Genomic DNA, 22059 nt, shown 5'->3' on the forward strand with positions numbered 1-22059 from the left:
TTTGGCCTGCTTTTCTTCAGCAGGGACAGGGAAGATGGTTAAAATTGATGGGAAGATGGATGGAGCCAAATACAGGACCATTCTTGAAGAAAAGCTGTTGGAGTCTGCAAAAGACATGAGACTGGGACAGAGATTTGTCTTCCAACAAGACATTGATCCCAAACATAAAGCAAAATCTACAATGGAATGGTTCACAAATAAACGTATCCTGGTGTTAGAATGGCCAAGTCAAAGTCCAGACCTCAATCCAATCGAGAATCTGTGGAAAGAGCTGAAAACTGCTGTTCACAAACGATCTCCATGAAACCTCATTGAGCTCGAGCTGTTTACCAAGGAAGAATGGGCAAGAATTTCAGTCTCTCAATGTACAAAACTGATAGAGACATACCCCAAGCGACTTGCAGCTGTAATCGCAGCAAAAGGTGGCGCAACAAAGTATTAAGTTAAAGGGGCTGAATAATATTGCACGCCCCACTTTTCAGTTATTGATTTTCCCAAAAAATTTAAAATAAGCAATAAATTTTGTTCAACTTCACAATTGTGTTCCACTTGTTGATTCTTCACCAAAAATTTACATTTGGTATCTTTATGTTTGAAGCATGATGTGTGGGAAAAGGTTGAAAAGTTCCAAGTTCCAGGGAGCCGAATACTTTCGCAAGGCACTGCGTGTATATATATATATATATATATATATATATATATATATATATATATATGCTAGATGGTGGCCCGATTCTAACGCATCGGGTATTCTAGAATATGTATGTAGTTTATTTATGAAGATTTCAGAATAATGCAATGAATACACAGGATTCGGCCGGCCGGGCGCGACCACTTAGCAAAGCGTGGTTCAAATCCCGCGCCAATTCGTGGCTGGACTGCGTCTGTCACTGATTGCTCGCGGCCGGCCGGGCGCTACCAATCAGTGAAGCCAGGGCCGGCTCCAGGTTTTTGAGGGCCCCGGGCAGAAGAGTTTCACAGCCCGCATAGCATATAACACAGCCCACATAGTATATAGCACATACACGTAGTATATAACACAGCCACGTAGTATATAGCACAGCCACGTAGTATATAGCACAGCCACGTAGTATATAGCACAGCCACGTAGTATATAGCACAGCCCACATAGTATATTGCACAGCCACGTAGTATATTGCACAGCCACGTTGTCTATAGCACAGCCACGTAGTATATTGCACAGCCACGTAGTATATTGCACAGCCACGTAGTATATAGCACAGCCCACGCAGTATATAACACAGCCCACGTAGTATATAGCACAGCCCACACAGAATAACACAGCCCACGCAGTATAGAACACAGCCGACGTAGTATATAGCACAGCCCACGTATTATATAGCACCACCCACGCAGTATATAACACAGCCCACGTAGTATATAACGCAGCCCACGTAGTATTTAGCACAGCCACGTAGTATATTGCTCTGCCACGTAGTATATAACACAGCCCACGCAGTATATACACAGCCCACGTAGTATATAGCAATGGGGGCACCATATCCTTGTTAAAAAAAGAATTAAAATAAAAAATAGTTATATACTCACCTTCCGGCAGCCCCCGGATCCAGCTCAGGCCTTTAGCTATGCTCCTCGCGACGCTCCGTTCCCAGTAAGGCCTTGTGGCAATAACCCGTGATGATGTAGCGGTCTTGCGATCTTGTCTTGTCATCTGGGGTCATTGCCACAATGCATTCTTGGGACCGGAGTGTCGCGAGGAGCTGGAAAGGCTGCCACGGATGCCGGAAGGTGAGAATATATTGATTTTTTTTTTTTCAATTATTTTTAACATTATAGGTTTTTACTATTGATGCTGTATAGACAGCATCAATAGTAAAAAGTTGGTCACATTTCCATGGTTAACGGCAGCGTTAACGGACTGCTAAAACGCTATGTGGGCGCTGATTGGAAGGGAGTATGGAGGGGGCACTGACTGGAGGGGAGTAGGGAGGGGCAAATTCGTGGCCGGACTGTGCCTGTCGATGATTGGTCGCGCCCAGCCAGCCGCGACCAATCAGCGACGTGCGATTTCCGTGACAGAGAAACAGACAGACAAACAGACGGAAGTGGACCTTAGACAATTTTATATATATATATAGATATATACAGTATATATATAATATATATATACTTACCCGATATATATTAGGAGTGGCCGCCACTTGGATTTTGTCAGCCTTAGGCCGGGGTCACACTTGCATGTGCAATGCGAGAAACTCGCATCAATACTCGGTACTGCTGCCGGCACTCGGGACCGGAGCGTTCAGCTGCATGTATTTCTATGCAGACGCACGCTCCGGTCCTGAGTGCCGGCGGCAGTACCCGGTATTGATGCGAGACACTCTTTCGAGTTTCACGCCTTGCACATGCAAGTGTGACCCCGGCCTCAGTATGTGAACAGGATAACTTTCGTAGTATTTATACACCGGTGCCGTGTTGAAGGTATTCCTCATGACTGACACTAAAGCGTCTGCTATACGTATATACAGTAAGTACTGCTGATTTTTTTTATACTAATTTTCATGGAAATGTGCATAATATTTTACCTCATGTACATGTGTCCATAATATAAAAGCATCAGATTTTTTTTTTCCTGCATCTATACAGTATATGGTATTTTTAACATAAATCTGCTTACTGGACATGCCAAAAAATGGGGCCGATTCATCAAAGCCTTTACGCCTCTGAAATGTGAAAGCCTTGAAAGGTCGCAAAAATGTTTACACAATTTGGCGTTATGCAAACATTTTGCAACTTTTGGATTTTTCCCTACAGTTTGAATCAGCTCTGCTGAAATGGACAAAGCAATTCATCAAAACTGCCAGAGTTTTGCACGGCATAAATCCTACTCCAGTCCTTTTTAATTAATTTGTCGCCTCTTGTACTCCAGCACTGGTATAGTGTGAGCGTGTGCTATGCCATTCTTGATGAATAGGTCCCTATATATGTGGTATCTTTGAGATCTTATCTTCATACCAATCAAAATCTGATTACATGTGTTCAAATTCATTCTTTCCAGAACACGCAGCATGTTTTTCCATGGTCCAGATCTGGTACGCTCAGCCCCATTAAAGGATTATTCCCATATTCATAGATGATAATGTTTGTTAAAAAAAAAAAAAGCAAGCATTTTTACAATTTACTCCATATTAAAATGTTCAGCCTTTCTTTAGATATTAACACTTTTTTTTGTTTACATCTTCTTGCCTGAGAGACCGACCACCGCTGCCGTCTAGCTTGTAAGCACTGTGTTGAAGCTGGCTATGATTAGGAGACCGACCATTGCTACCGTCTAGCTTGTAAGCACTGTGTTGAAGCTGGCTATGATTAGGAGACCGACCATTGCTGCCGTCTAGCTTGTAAGCACTGTGTTGAAGCTGGCTATGATTGGGAGACCGACCACCGCTGCCGTCTAGCTTGTAAGCACTGTGTTGAAGCTGGCTATGATTAGGAGACCGACCACCGCTGCCGTCTAGCTTGTAAGCACTGCGCTGAAGCTGGCTATGATTGGGAGACTGACCACCGCTGCCGTCTAGCTTGTAAGCACTGCGCTGAAGCTGGCTATGATTGGGAGACCGACCACCGCTGCCGTCTAGCTTGTAAGCACTGCGCTGAAGCTGGCTATGATTGGGAGACTGACCACCGCTGCCGTCTAGCTTGTAAGCACTGCGCTGAAGCTGGCTATGATTGGGAGACCGACCACTGCTGCCGTCTAGCTTGTAAGCACTGCTCTGAAGCTGGCTATGATTGGGAGACCGACCACTGCTGCCGTCTAGCTTGTAAGCACTGCGCTGAAGCTGGCTATGATTGGCAGACCGACCACCGCTGCCGTCTAGCTTGTAAGCACTGCCCTGAAGCTGGCTATGATTAGGAGATAGCAGCGTGCTCCAGCGATCCTTTCCAGCTTTATAACGGTGCTTACAGGCTCAAAATAAAAGAGCTTGTACGCACTGCATATGTTCTGCTATCTAGCAGCGGTAGTCGGTCTCCAAGGCAACAAGCTGTAAAGAAAAGAAAAGTGTTCCTATTTCAAGAACGGATGAAAATTGTAATAATTAGTAAATTGCTGAATTGCTTGTATTTATAAGTAATATCTGCCAATATCCGTTTATGAAGAAGAGAATAACTCCTTAAAAGTCTTTAGGGCTAAGCTGTAATATCCAACATGGATCAGTGGCATGCTGGTTCTGAAAAAAATAGTATCTTTATTTAATTTTTTAACAATTTTGGACAACGGGTTATTTGGTGGTCATTTGAAGAGAATACCTCCAGCAGGTCTTCACATGGAGACTGCGGTTTTTGATTTTTATAATTTTTCTTTCTTGCAGGCGCTAGTCGGAGAGAAAGCTTGTTACCAATCGATAAGCAATTATGGTGGGCAGATATTCTACTTGGGAACTAAGGTATGTACATATACCACATCTTTCTACAATGGCTGGAAAGTATTTCCATTCTGTACCTCGGTACGTTTGTTTTTCGCTGATGTGTTAATCTTTGTTTGCTTTCTATGCTTCTCTTGCTGTTACTTTAAAACAGATCATTTCCTGCCTCTTGCTCTTTCCTCTGCCTCTTTCATTTTTTCTCACATCAAATCTGACTTCCTTGTTCCTAGCCCCAATCTCACAGTCTGTCTCTTCCTTTTACAGTCGGTACATGCTATGATGCTGAGGAACTGGCGAGAGGTGAGCGGTTCGAGCCTTTAATGTCATACACTTCCTGTTCTAGGTCACCTTTTACTTCAACGTAGAATCCAGATATAGAATTATTTCAGCCCCGTTATATGGCACGAGCTACACGGTACAAGCTCACACTGGAAATATTGTTGAAAGAACAAACCTTAACTAAAAAATGGATTACTGGTCTTTTTTATGTATCTGATGTAGAACTAAAAAGACCATCAGCCGAAATTTCCAGTTAAAGTGATTTTCCAGGACGATTTCTTTTTTTACTATGGGCCTAAGAACTATTGAATGGTTGCTAACTACCTGCCTGTTCTACCCGGCACCAACTCAGAGGGGTCACGGATCGCTCCAGACAGCGATTCTGCTGCTCCACGTCAGCACAGCAGCTTTTAGTCTTTCGGGCTGCTCTGTTGGTGGGGTTTGACTTCCGGTGTCCTGCTGATTGACAGCCTCCTCCACGTAGTTATGTAGCGGGGAACCGGCTGTCAATCAGCATGACACCAGCAGCCACACCCCATCAACATACTGAGCGGAAGAGAAGTCACCGCTCTGTCGATGTGACGTCACCGGAAGGTGCAGAATCGCTGGCAGGGGCGGTCTGTGACCACTCTGAGCCGGGGGGCAAAGCAGGCAGGCAGTTAGCAATACCTGGCTATTAGTTCTTAGGCCCATAGTAAAATATAAATAAATAAAAAATAGCCTCAAATAATTACTTTAAATAAAGCTTAAATGCTTAAAATGTAATAACATAACCTTCCTGTATTCTACGTTACGCAAATATTGTGGGTCTCTGGATAATGGTTTGCCCTTGGTGACTCCATGGGGGAAATTATTTGAACTGGTGCAAGTTAAAAGTTCAGCAGTTTTCAATAGCAACCATTAAAGTAAGGAAAGGCAAATTTGAAAAGTGGAATTACATTGGTTGCTCTCAACCGCTTCTCAAGTTTTCTACCTGTAAGTATCCCATTATGTAATTATTATTATTATTATTTATTTATATAGCACCATTAATTCCATGGTGCTGTACATGAGAAGTTTACAGTGACAGACTGGTACAGAGGGGAGAGGACCCTGTCCTTGCGGACTTACATTCTATGGGTAATTCTGTTCATGGAAGTGACAGACTGTTATCATATAACTTTTTTTTGTGACAGTTACAAAATGTTCCTTCTCTACATTTCAGAGAGTAGATCATCTGCTGAAGCAGGACTGCAACAATGAAGCCTTAGCTTTAGCATGGTCGTTTCATGAAGGGAAAGCAAAAGCAGTTGTTGGTAAGTAAGGACACAAATGTGACGGGTATCAGAGATAAACCAGGTTATATTTATAAAGTGACCAGCGCCTTGGACTTATCTAAAGGGGATATTCAGTGTCTGCAAAAAATGAAAGCTATGTTGTACCTAAGCAGTCTGATTTTTCTCCCTGTAGGTCTGAGCAGTCCAATTTTTCTATCTGTAGGTCTTGAGCAGTCTTATTTTTCTCTGTAGGTCTGAGCAGTCTGATTTTTCTCTCTGTAGGTCTGAGCAGTCTGATTTTTCTCTCTGTAGGTCTGAGCAGTCTGATTTTTCTCTCTGTAGGTCTGAGCAGTCTGATTTTTCTCTCTGTAGGCCTGAACAGTCTGATTTTTCTCTCTCTAGGTCTGAGCAGTTTGATTTTTCTCTCTGTAAATCTGAGCAGTTTGATTTTTCTCTCTGTAGGCCTGAGCAGTATGATTTTTCTCTCTGTAGGCCTGAGCAGTCTGATTTTTCTCTCTGTAGGCCTGAGCAGTCTGATTTTTCTCTCTGTAGGTCTGAGCAGTTTGATTTTTCTCTCTGTAAGTCTGAGCAGTTTGATTTTTCTCTCTGTACGTCTGAGTAGTTTGATTTTTCTCTCTGTAGACCTGAGCAGTCTGATGTTTTTCTCTGTAGGTCTGAGCAGTTTGATTTTTCTCTCTGTAGGTCTGAGCAGTTTGATTTTTCTCTCTGTAGGTCTGAGCAGTTTGATTTTTCTCTCTGTAGGTCTGAGCAGTCTGATTTTTCTTTCTGTAGGTCTGAGCAGTTTGATTTTTCTCTCTGTAGGTCTGAGCAGTCTGATTTTTCTGTCTGTAGGTCTGAACAGTCTGATTTTTCTCTCTGTGGGTCTGAGCAGACTGAGTTTTCTCTGTAGGCCTGAGCAGTCTGATTTTTCTCTCTGTAGGTCTGAGCAGTCTGATTTTTCTCTCTGTAGGTCGGAGCAGTTTGATTTTTCTCTGTAAGTCTGAGCAGTTTGATTTTTCTCTCTGTAGGTCTGAGCAGTCTGATTTTTCTCTCTGTAGGCCTGAGCAGTCTGATTTTTCTCTCTGTAGGTCTGAGCAGTCTGATTTTTCTCTCTGTAGGTCTGAGCAGTCTGATTTTTCTCTCTGTAGGTCTGAGCAGTCTGATTTTTCTCTCTGTAGGCCTGAACAGTCTGATTTTTCTCTCTCTAGGTCTGAGCAGTTTGATTTTTCTCTCTGTAAATCTGAGCAGTTTGATTTTTCTCTCTGTAGGCCTGAGCAGTCTGATTTTTCTCTCTGTAGGCCTGAGCAGTCTGATTTTTCTCTCTGTAGGCCTGAGCAGTCTGATTTTTCTCTCTGTAGGTCTGAGCAGTTTGATTTTTCTCTCTGTAAGTCTGAGCAGTTTGATTTTTCTCTCTGTACGTCTGAGTAGTTTGATTTTTCTCTCTGTAGACCTGAGCAGTCTGATGTTTTTCTCTGTAGGTCTGAGCAGTTTGATTTTTCTCTCTGTAGGTCTGAGCTGTTTGATTTTTCTCTCTGTAGGTCTGAGCAGTTTGATTTTTCTCTCTGTAGGTCTGAGCAGTCTGATTTTTCTTTCTGTAGGTCTGAGCAGTTTGATTTTTCTCTCTGTAGGTCTGAGCAGTCTGATTTTTCTGTCTGTAGGTCTGAACAGTCTGATTTTTCTCTCTGTGGGTCTGAGCAGACTGAGTTTTCTCTGTAGGCCTGAGCAGTCTGATTTTTCTCTCTGTAGGTCTGAGCAGTCTGATTTTTCTCTCTGTAGGTCGGAGCAGTTTGATTTTTCTCTCTGTAAGTCTGAGCAGTTTGATTTTTCTCTCTGTAGGTCTGAGCAGTCTGATTTTTCTCTCTGTAGGCCTGAGCAGTCTGATTTTTCTCTCTGTAGGCCTGAGCAGTCTGATTTTTCTCTCTGTAGGCCTGAGCAGTCTAATTTTTCTCTCTGTAGGTCTGAGCAGTCTGATTTTTCTCTCTGTAGGCCTGAGCAGTCTAATTTTTCTCTCTGTAGGTCTGAGCAGTCTGATTTTTCTCTCTGTAGGCCTGAGCAGTCTGATTTTTCTCTCTGTAGGTCTGAGCAGTCTGATTTTTCTCTCTGTAGGTCTGAGCAGTCTGATTTTTCTCTCTGTAGGTCTGAGCGAGCAGTCTGATTTTTCTCTCTGTAGGTCTGAGCAGTCTGATTTTTTTCTGTGTAGGTCTGAGCAGTCTGATTTTTCTCTCTGTAGGCCTGAGCAGTCTGATTTTTCTCTCTGTAGGTCTGAGCAGTCTGATTTTTCTCTCTGTAGGCCTGAGCAGTCTGATTTTTCTCTCTCTAGGTCTGAGCAGTTTGATTTTTCTCTCTGTAGGCCTGAGCAGTCTCATTTTTCTGCCTGTAGGCCTGAGCAGTCTGATTTCTCTCTCTGTAGGCCTGAGCAGTCTCATTTTTCTCTCTGTAGGCCTGAGCAGTCTGATTTTTCTCTCTGTAGGCCTGAGCAGTCTGATTTTTCTCTCTCTAGGTCTGAGCAGTTTGATTTTTCTCTCTGTAAATCTGAGCAGTTTGATTTTTCTCTCTGTAGGCCTGAGCAGTCTGATTTTTCTCTCTGTAGGTCTGAGCAGTCTGATTTTTCTCTCTGTAGGCCTGAGCAGTCTGATTTTTCTCTCTGTAGGCCTGAGCAGTCTCATTTTTCTCTCTGTAGGTCTGAGCAGTTTGATTTTTCTCTCTGTAGGCCTGAGCAGTCTGATTTTTCTCTCTGTAGGTCTGAGCAGTCTGATTTTTCTCTCTGTAGGTCTGAGCAGTCTGATTTTTCTCTCTGTAGGTCTGAGCGAGCAGTCTGATTTTTCTCTCTGTAGGTCTGAGCAGTCTGATTTTTTTCTGTGTAGGTCTGAGCAGTCTGATTTTTCTCTCTGTAGGCCTGAGCAGTCTGATTTTTCTCTCTGTAGGTCTGAGCAGTCTGATTTTTCTCTCTGTAGGCCTGAGCAGTCTGATTTTTCTCTCTCTAGGTCTGAGCAGTTTGATTTTTCTCTCTGTAGGCCTGAGCAGTCTCATTTTTCTGCCTGTAGGCCTGAGCAGTCTGATTTCTCTCTCTGTAGGCCTGAGCAGTCTCATTTTTCTCTCTGTAGGCCTGAGCAGTCTGATTTTTCTCTCTCTAGGTCTGAGCAGTTTGATTTTTCTCTCTGTAAATCTGAGCAGTTTGATTTTTCTCTCTGTAGGCCTGAGCAGTCTGATTTTTCTCTCTGTAGGCCTGAGCAGTCTGATTTTTCTCTCTGTAGGACTGAGCAGTCTGATTTTTCTCTCTGTAGGCCTGAGCAGTCTCATTTTTCTCTCTGTAGGTCTGAGCAGTTTGATTTTTCTCTCTGTAAGTCTGAGCAGTTTGATTTTTCTATCTGTAGGTCTGAGCAGTCTGATTTTTCTCTCTGTAGGTCTGAGCAGTTTGATTTTTCTCTCTGTAGGTCTGAGCAGTTTGATTTTTCTCTCTGTAAGTCTGAGCAGTTTGATTTTTCTATCTGTAGGTCTGAGCAGTTTGATTTTTCTCTCTGTAGGTCTGAGCAGTCTGATTTTTCTCTCTGTAGGTCTGTCAGGAGATCCAAAGAAAAGGAGAAGCGTGGTGGCTGATAAGGTAAGATTGTATCATGTAAAACAGGAAGGATATTGAACAGTAAACTGGATTAAAGAGAATTAAACACATAAAATACATGAAGTAAAAGAAATGTAAATTATAATAAATTCTAACACATATACAATGGTTAATCTATGTCAGATATTTCATTAAAATCCAATTTGTGTGGTACATACTGTGCATTCACCATTACATTATGAGCCAAGTACATGATAGTGTGCAATTAAAGGTTTGTTCAGCACTTTGATATTGAAGGCCTCTTTGTTAGGAGCTGAGTTGGAGCACCCGGTGTTCACACTACACAGTGTACAGAGCTGTGGTTTTCTGTCTTTACATATCATGTATATCTGCCCAGGGCTAGGATGAGGGTTAGATGGGGTAGGCACCCAGCTATAGTGCTACTGCCTGCTTCCCTGAGGGGGGCGTACTTTGGGGGAAAAATGCCACTTGACGTTACTGAATGCCTGCGGCCGCCAGGCCTCTTCCTCTAGCCGCAGGTATTCAGCACAGTGACAGCTGGGGAGCGGGCACACGGGAGCAGTGTCAGTCACTGACACTGCTCACCCACATCTCTGCCTGCGCCTGTCCGTTTCTCCCAATTGTATTTGCGTCTATATGTGGTTAATTCAATTGCTGTGAGCGCCACCTGGGACAGGAGCAGAGGAGCTGTAATCATCCCCCTACTCCTCCGGGAACGCCAGCAGAGTGCAGCCACTTCCAGCCTGTGCACTGAAGGAGATGGCGTCCGCAGGGGACGTCAGATGCAGTGATGTCATCGTGCCATCCAGTGCTCACTGCTGCACTTCATGGAAGAGGAGACGGCAGCTGCAGTGTACAGGGTGCCAGTGATAGGGGAGTATAAACTTGTTTTTTATTTTTCCTCATTAATTTAAAGGGGTTGTCCACTACGTTTTCTAATGCCCTCACGGATTTAAACCTTGTAAAGAAGTATTTTTGTAAATACCTCTTGTCCTCTCTGCCTGTGAGCGGCGCCATTACTGACTGCTCACTCGGCATCATGTGACCCCGGCTCCAGCTGCCGCTGATGTCACGTCAAGTTCCAGAATGCCTTGCATCACCCGGATGTGACCGAGTCGTATGCACCCCACCTGATTGACTGGGCTGTGGGCGGAGTTTCACCGCTCGTCACAGCCCAGTATCCAGCGCACGTTTGCGGCTAATGAAAGCAGAGGAGAGAGGGAAGGCGCTCACTGGATAATGGCCTGTTACATGCAGTGAGACTACGCCCACAGCCCAATCAATCAGCAGGGGTGCACGCGGCTGGGTAATGCCCGGGTGATGGAAAGGATTCTGGACGTGACATCAGTGAGTGTCAGCGGCGGCTGCAACCAGGGTCACGTGATGTTGAGTGAGCGGTCAGCGATAGAGGTATTTACAAAAATACTTCTATACAAGGTTTAAATCGGCAGTGGCATTATACAACATAGTGGGAAAACACTTTAATAAATGGGGGTCATCACAAGAGGGGCAATGGGGATATTATACTGGGTGAATCTGGCTGTGGGGGAGTATTCCACTATGGGGTACATATTATACTGGGGGCTGACTGTGGGGGACCATCACTGTGGGGGTACATTATACTGGGACCTGATTATAAGGGCTTGTTTCCACATGCGAGAATCACGTCCGTGTCTCGCATGTAGAAACCAAGCTCTGGTGTCCGCACTCCGGAGCAGAGCGTGCGGCCGCATAGGAACACATGGAGCCGCACAGCTCCGCTCCTGAGTGCCGGCGCCAGAGCTTGGTTTCTACATGCGAGACACGGACGTGATTCTCGCATGTGGAAACAAGCCCTAAGAGAGTAACTTGTGTCCAATATACCCTACTTTTTTTGTGTTGTACATACAATTCATTGGCTCATAGTCAGTGAGCTTATGGAAATATATGCGGATTGGAAGCCATCTCAATACTGGCAGTGTTGTTTGTTTGTTATTTGTCTTGTATTGTTTTCCCCATTCTGTGAAGGTAATAGGGCACTAATCACATAGGTTTTTTGTTTGTCTATATTTTTGGTCTGTATTAGTGTGCCACATTTTGGCTTTTACATAGTACCTAATAAAGGTTACATTTTATCCAGTTGCTAATACATATTAATAAATTCATTGGATTAGTACACCACGCTTATAGTATCTATTATTGGCATGGCAGGATTTCTCAGAACCGGAAATTGACACAAATCAGTGGGTCACGGAGGCTAGGGAAGTCTTCTCTGACAGATCATATACCCAGAAAAAATATGTTCCCTCGTTCAATGCCGCATTTAAAGAATTGACTAAAGTATATAAAGACCAAATAGCTTCCTGGTGGGAGGTGCAAAGTTTGGACAATTATATTAAATCTGGCATTGTCCCCAGACATTTAAGAATTACTTTGACACAAGGTTATCGGTATAAAAATCCCAGTTTACTAGCTAAATGGGAGAGGGAAGCCACAGCGAGTTCACTTAGATTAATGGGGCTTTTGCTGGAGGAAGAAAAACAAAATCTGAACGCCCTGAATGAATCCTTAAAAGAACATATAGACATCACGAAAAAATGTTCAGGTGAACCGGAGTTCTCAAAAAAAGAAATACATTTGCAGAACTCGGTAGAGAGGTTTCAGTATTATCTGAAACACAAAAAACATAAATTCTTTATAAGAGATCTTCAGGAGTTCAAAGAAAACAAGGCCTACTCCTTCTCCTCCAGCAGATTCCCCCGTAGAACGGAAACTGACATCTCGTCCTCGGAGGCAGAAGTTTCTGACAGTGAGGGTAGATCTAGTGGACAGAGAGGCAAAGGAAAAAATAGGGGGAAAGGAAGCAACTGGGGGCGAGGTAGTAATAAAAAATCTCCGGTTAAGAGTAATTTTTTAGATCTTAGTTACACCCTCAGGAATCGCACGAATCCCCCATTATAAATAAGCAAGTTATAAATTTATCCTCAAGACCTTTGTCAGAGATTGAAGTATCTTTATTGAATAAAGGCCTATCTTTTGTACCCAGTTCAGATATGGATACCTTCGAAGTGATCAAAGATGTTAACTTATTTGTAAGACGCCTTAGATGGAAAAAACACTTTCTGAGGGAGGATAGGAAACAATGTACTGATCTGGGCATTGCAGAGGATTTACTGCAGGATGTCCGACTATTATTTCATCTAGGTGATATAGACCCCTATATGGAAGGTCAGGGGCCTTTCACTAAATTAAAAAACAAGAGTTCAAAAATGCCGCCACCTATGGGGGATCTGAGCTCCATTGATATTTTTTTGAATTTGGTTACAGAGGATCTCTTGAAAGTATCGGACACAAAGAGCAAAAGCGCTTATAATCTGTCTAAGAACGAAATGAATTGTTTATGTAAACTGGAAAAAGATAAAAATATCACCATAAAACCCTCGGATAAAGGGGGCAATGTGGTGGTGATGGATACTAAAAATTACCACACGTTGTGTCTCTCACTATTGGAGGGGAAAGAGGAATACAAAATACTACCACATAGCCCCCTGAAACAATTTGAGGGTGAATTGAAGTCTATCATTGAAGAGGCCTTTAGGGATGAAATAGTGAGCAGGGATGAGAGGGATTACCTGTTGCCAAAATATCCAGTAAACCCCACCTTCTTTTGCCTTCCGAAAATTCACAAGGATACAAATCCCTTGAAGGGACGCCCAATTGTTTCAGGTAACAATAGCCTGACCGAAAAACTCGGTATCTACATTGACAAGATTCTTAAACCATTTGTGGGAGTATTGAGTTCTTATGTGCGGGACACCACAGACCTTTTGCTTAAATTGGAGGATGTCTATCTTGACCCAGACATGATCCTGGGAAGCATTGATGTGGAGGCGCTATACTCGTCAATCCCACATGATAAGGGTCTAGTGGCTGTGAGCCATTATCTGGGCACGAGAGGCACACAATATGAGAGACACAATAATTTTGTCATAAAGGCTCTGGAATTCTGTTTGACTCGAAACGTTTTTTTGTTCGACCGTAAGTACTTCCACCAGCTCAGGGGCACTGCGATGGGCAGCCCTTGTGCGCCCTCGTATGCTAATTTGCTCCTGGGCTGGTGGGAGGAGATGGTCGTTTTCAGTGACACAATGGCCCACTCTGAGGAGAGAATAATTTTGTGGCTGCGTTATATTGACGATGTTCTCGTAATTTGGAGGGGAGGAGTCAATGATTTTGGTAATTTTGTTGAAGGTCTTAACACCAATGACCTGGGTCTTCGCTTCACGTATGAAGCCAGCACCACCAGTTTGGCATTTTTGGATATCCGTATTGAAAAGCATCCCAACGGTGAATTGATCACAAGGACACACAGAAAGGACACAGCCACAAATTCTCTCCTCAGGTGGGAAAGTAGTCACCCCGTTCCTCTTAAAAGAGGTATCCCCAAGGGACAATACTTCAGAGTACGTAGAAACTGCTCAAATATGAATATGTTCCAGGAACAAGCCAAGGACCTAAAAAATCGGTTCCTAGAAAGGGGATACCCGGAGGGGGTACTGAATAGAGCATATAAAGAATCTCTGAGAAAAGAGAGAAAAGAGTTATTGACACCCAAGCCTAAATCAGAGGAAGAGAACCTCATACGTTTCATCACCAGATATTCCAATGGAGCAAATTACATAAGAGAAATCCTTCAAAGGCATTGGCCAATTTTGCAGATGGACAGGGACATAAGGAAATATGTTCCATCAGTACCTCAGATTACGAACAAGAAGGGTAAATCCCTTCGTGACAGATTGGTTCACAGCCATTTTGATTCTGGAAGCAGCCTTGGTTTAACAACAAACCAGATAAAGGGCTGTTACAGATGCGGTAACTGTAAAAGCTGTGCCTCTATTAGACCCTCTAAAAGTTTTTCAAGTAATGTGACAGGTACCACGTACACAATTCGACACTTTATCAACTGTCGCACCAAAGGCGTTGTTTACAAGGCGACATGTGAGTGCGGCCTAGAGTACGTGGGCAAGACAAAGAGGGAGTTTCGCAGGAGGGTTGGCGAGCACCTCCGTGACATCGCAAACAAGAGAGAGACCCCTGTGGCAACCCATATAAATTCTTTCCATCAGGGCAACCTGAGTAAGATTTATTTCGTGGGTATTGACAAGATAGTGCCTCCACAGAGAGGGGGCGATTGGGATAAGCTAATACTCCAAAAGGAGACAAGATGGATTTTCACGTTGAGAACAGTACAACCATCTGGACTGAATGAAACACAATCATATAGCTGCTTTTTATGAAACTGTGTTTTTTAAGACTTCTTTAATGCTATGTGTCATGATCTCAATGGCAAGAGAACATAGCATAAGCATATATAGGAACTAGCTCTTGGAAGATGGGAACTGAGCTGACCATGAACTAAACCTAACGCACAACTAGCAGTGGCCGGGTAGCATGCCTACGTTGATTCTAGATGCCCAGCACCAGCCGGAGGACTAAATAAAACTAGCAGAGGAAAATATTAGTCCTAGCTCACCTCTAGAGAAATACCCCGAAAGGAGACAGAGGCCCCCCACATGTATTGGCGGTGAGTTGAGATGAAATAACAAACGTAGTATGAAAATAGGTTTAGCAAATTTGAGGTCCACTTACTACATAGCAGAAGACAGAAAGGACACTTTCATGGTCAGCTGAAAACCCTATCAAAAACACCATCCAGAAATTACTTTAAAACTCTGGCTTTAACTCATAACACCAGAGTGGCAATTCCTGTTCACAAGAGCTTTCCAGACACAGTAACGAAACTACAGCTGTGAACTGGAACAAAAATGCAAAAACAAACATGGACAAGAGTCCAACTTATCTAGTAGTTGTCTAGGAGCAGGAACAAGCACAGAGAGGCTTCTGATAACATTGTTGACCGGCAAGCAACTAACAGAGCAGCAAGGTTATATAGCGACTCCCACATCTTGATGGGAACAGGTGAACAAAGAAGATGAAGACACCAGTTCAATTCCACCAGTAGCCACCGGGGGAGCCCAGAATCCAAATTCACAACAGTACCCCCCCCTCAAGGAGGGGGCACCGAACCCTCACCAGAACCACCAGGGCGATCAGGATGGGCCCTATGAAAGGCACGAACCAGATCGGAGGCATGAACATCAGATGCATTCACCCAAGAATTATCCTCCTGGCCGTATCCCTTCCACTTGACCAGATACTGGAGTCTCCGTCTGGAAACACGAGAGTCTAAGATTTTCTCCACAACGTACTCCAACTCACCCTCAACCAACACCGGAGCAGGAGGCTCAACGGAAGGCACAACCGGTACCTCATACCTGCGCAATAATGACCGATGAAAAACGTTATGAATAGAAAAGGATGCAGGGAGGTCCAAACGGAAGGAAACAGGGTTAAGAATCTCCAATATCTTATACGGGCCGATAAACCGAGGCTTAAACTTAGGAGAAGAGACCCTCATAGGGACAAAACGAGAAGACAACCACACCAAATCCCCAACAGAAAGCCGAGGACCAACACGACGGTGGCGGTTGGCAAAAAGCTGAGTCTTCTCCTGGGACAACCTCAAATTGTCCACCACCTGCCCCCAGATCTGATGCAATCTCTCCACCACAGCATCCACTCCAGGACAATCCGAAGATTCCACCTGACCAGAGGAAAATCGAGGATGAAACCCCGAATTACAGAAAAACGGGGACACCAAAGTGGCAGAGCTGGCCCGATTATTGAGAGCGAACTCCGCCAATGGCAAAAAAGCAACCCAATCATCCTGGTCAGCAGACACAAAACACCTCAGATATGTCTCCAGGGTCTGATTAATCCGCTCGGTCTGGCCATTCGTCTGAGGATGGAAAGCGGACGAAAAAGATAAATCTATGCCCATCCTAGCACAGAATGCCCGCCAAAATCTAGACACGAATTGGGTCCCTCTGTCAGAAACGATATTCTCAGGAATACCATGCAAACGAACAACATTTTGAAAAAACAGAGGAACCAACTCGGAAGAAGAAGGTAACTTGGGCAGAGGAACCAAATGGACCATCTTAGAAAAACGGTCACACACCACCCAGATGACAGACATCTTCTGAGAAACAGGCAGATCTGAAATAAAATCCATCGAGATGTGCGTCCAAGGCCTCTTAGGAATAGGCAAGGGCAACAATAATCCACTAGCCCGAGAACAACAAGGCTTGGCCCGAGCACAAACGTCACAAGACTGCACAAAGCCTCGCACATCTCGTGACAGAGAAGGCCACCAGAAGGACCTTGCCACCAAATCCCTGGTACCAAAAATGCCAGGATGACCTGCCAACGCAGAAGAATGAACCTCAGAGATGACTCTACTGGTCCAATCATCAGGAACAAACAGTTTATCAGGTGGGCAACGATCAGGTCTATCCGCCTGAAACTCCTGCAAGGCCCGCCGCAGGTCTGGAGAAACGGCTGACAATACCACTCCATCCTTAAGGATACCTGTGGGCTCAGAGTTACCAGGCGAGTCAGGCTCAAAACTCCTAGAAAGGGCATCCGCCTTAACATTCTTAGAACCCGGTAGGTATGACACCACAAAATTAAACCGAGAGAAAAATAATGACCAGCGCGCCTGTCTAGGATTCAGGCGCCTGGCGGTCTCAAGATAAATCAAATTTTTGTGGTCAGTCAATACCACCACCTGATGTCTGGCCCCCTCAAGCCAATGGCGCCACTCCTCAAAAGCCCACTTCATGGCCAAAAGCTCCCGATTCCGAACATCATAATTCCGCTCAGCGGGCGAAAATTTACGGGAAAAGAAGGCACAAGGCCTCATCACGGAGCAATCAGAACTTTTCTGCGACAACACTGCCCCAGCTCCGATCTCAGAAGCGTCGACCTCAACCTGAAAAGGTAGAGCAACATCAGGCTGACGCAACACAGGGGCAGAGGAAAAACGGCGCTTAAGCTCCCGAAAGGCCTCCACAGCATCAGGGGACCAATCAGCAACATCAGCACCCTTCTTAGTCAAATCGGTCAATGGTTTAGCAATATCCGAAAAACCAGCAATAAATCGACGATAAAAGTTAGCAAAGCCCAAAAATTTCTGAAGACTCTTAAGAGAAGAGGGCTGCGTCCAATCACAAATAGCTTGAACCTTGACAGGATCCATTTCAATGGAAGAGGGGGAAAAAATATATCCCAAAAAGGAAATCCTCTGTACCCCAAAAACACACTTAGAACCCTTCACACACAAAGAATTAGACCGCAAAACCTGAAAAACCCTCCTGACTTGCTGGACATGAGAGTCCCAGTCATCCGAAAAAATCAGAATATCATCCAGATACACAATCATAAATTTATCCAAATAATCGCGAAAAATATCATGCATAAAGGACTGGAAAACTGACGGAGCATTAGAAAGACCAAAAGGCATCACTAAATACTCAAAGTGGCCCTCGGGCGTATTAAATGCGGTTTTCCACTCATCCCCCTGCCTGATTCGCACCAAATTATACGCCCCACGAAGGTCAATCTTAGAGAACCACTTGGCCCCCTTTATGCGAGCAAACAAATCAGTCAGCAACGGCAATGGGTATTGATATTTAACAGTGATTTTATTCAAAAGCCGATAATCAATACATGGTCTCAAAGAGCCGTCTTTTTTTGACACAAAGAAAAAACCGGCTCCTAAGGGAGATGACGATGGACGAATATGTCCCTTTTCCAAGGACTCCTTTATATATTCTCGCATAGCAGCATGTTCAGGCACAGACAGATTAAATAAACGACCCTTTGGGTATTTACTACCCGGGATTAAATCTATGGCACAATCGCACTCTCGGTGCGGAGGTAACGAACCAAGCTTGGATTCTTCAAAGACGTCACGATAGTCAGACAGGAACTCAGGAATTTCAGAGGGAATGGATGATGAAATGGAAACCACAGGTACATCCCCATGAGCCCCCTTACATCCCCAGCTCAACACAGACATAGCTCTCCAGTCGAGGACTGGGTTGTGAGATTGCAGCCAAGGAAATCCTAGCACCAAATCATCATGTAGATTATACAGCACCAGAAAGCGAATAATCTCCTGGTGATCCGGATTAATACGCATAGTTACTTGTGTCCAGTATTGTGGTTTATTATTAGCCAATGGGGTGGAGTCAATCCCCTTCAGAGGAATAGAAGTCTCCAAAGGCTCTAAATCATACCCACAGCGTTTGGCAAAGGACCAATCCATAAGACTCAAAGCGGCGCCAGAGTCGACATAGGCGTCCGTGGTAATAGATGACAAAGAGCAAATCAGGGTCACAGATAGAATAAATTTAGACGGTAAGGTGTAAATGGAAACAGATTTACCAAGCTTTTTAGTGCGCTTAGAGCATGCTGATATAACATGAGTAGAATCACCACAATAGAAACACAACCCATTTTTCCGTCTAAAATTCTGCCGCTCGCTTCGGGACAGAATTCTATCACACTGCATACTCTCTGGCGACTTCTCAGTGGACACCGCCAGATGGTGCACTGGTTTGCGCTCCCGCAAACGCCTATCGATCTGAATAGCCATTGTCATGGACTCATTCAGACCCGCAGGCACAGGGAACCCCACCATAACATCCTTAATGGCATCAGAGAGACCCTCTCTGAAAGTCGCCGCCAGGGCGCACTCATTCCACTGAGTAAGCACAGACCATTTACGGAATCTTTGGCAGTAAATTTCCGCTTCATCTTGCCCCTGAGATAGGGACATCAAAGTTTTTTCTGCCTGAAGCTCCAAATGAGGTTCGTCATAAAGCAACCCCAAGGCCAGAAAAAACGCATCCACATTGAGCAACGCAGGATCCCCTGGTGTCAATGAAAAAGCCCAGTCTTGAGGGTCGCCCCGGAGCAAGGAAATCACAATCCTGACCTGCTGTGCAGGGTCTCCGGCAGAGCGAGATTTCAGGGACAAAAATAATTTGCAATTATTTCGAAAATTCTGAAACCCGGATCTATTCCCCGAGAAAAATTCCGGCAAAGGAATTCTCGGCTCAGATACAGGTGCATGACAAACAAAATCTTGCAAATTTTGTACCTTCGTGGCGAGATTATGCAAACCTGCAGTTACACTCTGAAGATCCATTACAAACAGGTGGACACAGAGCCATTCAAGGGTTAAGAGGAGGTAAGAAGCAGCTAGACAGCAATTAAGGGCTAGGCAGCAAAACTCTGAGGGGAAAAAAAAAAAAATTTCCCTTCAACACTTCTTTTTCTCCTGCTTCAGCCCAAACAATTAACACTTTGAGGGCCGGTCAATCTGTCATGATCTCAATGGCAAGAGAACATAGCATAAGCATATATAGGAACTAGCTCTTGGAAGATGGGAACTGAGCTGACCATGAACTAAACCTAACGCACAACTAGCAGTGGCCGGGTAGCATGCCTACGTTGATTCTAGATGCCCAGCACCAGCCGGAGGACTAAATAAAACTAGCAGAGGAAAATATTAGTCCTAGCTCACCTCTAGAGAAATACCCCGAAAGGAGACAGAGGCCCCCCACATGTATTGGCGGTGAGTTGAGATGAAATAACAAACGTAGTATGAAAATAGGTTTAGCAAATTTGAGGTCCACTTACTACATAGCAGAAGACAGAAAGGACACTTTCATGGTCAGCTGAAAACCCTATCAAAAACACCATCCAGAAATTACTTTAAAACTCTGGCATTAACTCATAACACCAGAGTGGCAATTCCTGTTCACAAGAGCTTTCCAGACACAGTAACGAAACTACAGCTGTGAACTGGAACAAAAATGCAAAAACAAACATGGACAAGAGTCCAACTTATCTAGTAGTTGTCTAGGAGCAGGAACAAGCACAGAGAGGCTTCTGATAACATTGTTGACCGGCAAGCAACTAACAGAGCAGCAAGGTTATATAGCGACTCCCACATCTTGATGGGAACAGGTGAACAAAGAAGATGAAGACACCAGTTCAATTCCACCAGTAGCCACCGGGGGAGCCCAGAATCCAAATTCACAACAGCTATGCCTGGCAGGGTTTATGTTAGGGTTAGCCATCGTTGAGTGGGGGCGCCAAGTCTTTAGGGCGCCAACCCCCGCGACAGGTAGGGACACTCTATTAGGGATAACCTTAATAAATTTTGAACTGCCCCGGTAACATTTTCTGTGAAAACAATCTTCGTAGACATCCTATTCTTTCTAGCTATCCTTTGTAGATATGAGGGTCTTATAGGGAAAGATATTTTGGGATAGTCTACGTTGAGTGGGGGAGCAACATGCGCAGGTTTCTTCCAGGGTGCCAACCTCCGCGACAGGTAGGGAAAGGAGTGTAGACATACCACATTAGGGCGTCCATAGGGTCACTGTTTCCTACGTTTGTGGTGACGGTGTGTGGTGTCCCGCATATGTGAACTCCCCCCCCCCCCCCCCCCTCTTTTACTTTATCCCTTAAGGCATAGCAATAGTTCGTAGTCATAATATTATTGTTACATTTTTTCTCTCCATTCTTGGTTCAAACGTTAAAAACAATTACCGTGGGTCCCTCTCGTCCTTGCTTGCTCTTTTTTGTCCCATGGGTATATGGAGAGTTTTATCCTGTTGGGTAGGCACCTTACCTTCCTGCCCCGCAATGGTGGTCATTTAAATATGCTGAGAGATTTATGAATCATGCCAATTGGTGAACAGGTTTAAAAAGTTGTTCCTAAAAAATTCTATTTTTCCTGTTTTTAAGAGTGCCAATTATGCAGGCAGCGCAATGTATAACGTATAAAAGGGGCGCTGCAATATTAATAGGCACTTTAGGGGATGAAATAGCATGAGCACGTGCATTTATATCCCATCATTCTTCTTTATTAATGTCCGGCAGGAGTCTGCTCATAGATTCTGCATTACGCTCGGTCCAGTCACAGTGGTGCGCATGCGCCGCTGGACGGAGGCTTGCAGCGTTCAAGGAAGCAGGAGAGCGTCTCTGGTTGCCTGGCAATACAGGGGGAAGCTCAGGATGCGCGTCACACGCCAATGGGCGGGGCTTACTTAGCGCGGTACCGAGCGTAATTTATAAAAGTCACAGAAAGGGGAGACCCGCAATGGCAGCGGACGGGACTAGCATTCTTCCCTGATGAATCCATGAGGAAGAAACGCGTCGGGAGACACTTTCCACAGCACTAAACCTCTATACCAAGGTCGGACACAAGGTGGATGGTGACAGAGGAATAGCTGGGGATGACGAACATGCGGTGAGATCTACCCAAGCACATGGGATCAGCACATATATGTCATCTCATGTATGTCAGCGTTTATATAACACTCCACCTGTATTAACCCTTGAAGGTGCCACAAACGTACCCATCTGGGAACACTCATGTAATATGAAATGAGAAATATATGTATCCCATAGGTTTATAGATGGGTAATTGGTTATACATGGCATCTTTACAGGTTGGGTATGTGCTGCTACTTTGCACTGTCAGGGTTCCAATCCTGGATATGATATTTTTCATGATGAACATCCTAATGTTATGAATATATGCTGTGTCTTGTTAATGCATAGTACACAAAGCATAATG

General features: G+C 44.4%; 1 protein-coding gene across 2 annotated transcripts in view; it reads left to right on the forward strand.

Annotated features, from left to right (window-relative positions):
- The window catches only part of VPS8 (VPS8 subunit of CORVET complex), a 245713-nt gene that overhangs the window by 68100 nt on the left and 155554 nt on the right, over positions 1 to 22059 (forward strand). For both annotated transcript variants that reach the window (XR_013217732.1, XM_077272120.1), the window contains exons 16-19: positions 4350 to 4424; positions 4668 to 4703; positions 5887 to 5977; positions 9493 to 9539. Coding sequence is in view for 1 of the 2 variants with exons in the window: in XM_077272120.1 (XP_077128235.1) it covers positions 4350 to 4424; positions 4668 to 4703; positions 5887 to 5977; positions 9493 to 9539 (249 nt within the window). In the remaining variant the exon portion in view is untranslated. The remainder of the gene's footprint in view (positions 1 to 4349; positions 4425 to 4667; positions 4704 to 5886; positions 5978 to 9492; positions 9540 to 22059) is intronic.

This window comes from Ranitomeya variabilis, chromosome 7 (assembly GCF_051348905.1).
Source record: "Ranitomeya variabilis isolate aRanVar5 chromosome 7, aRanVar5.hap1, whole genome shotgun sequence".
Taxonomy (NCBI): domain Eukaryota; kingdom Metazoa; phylum Chordata; class Amphibia; order Anura; family Dendrobatidae; genus Ranitomeya; species Ranitomeya variabilis.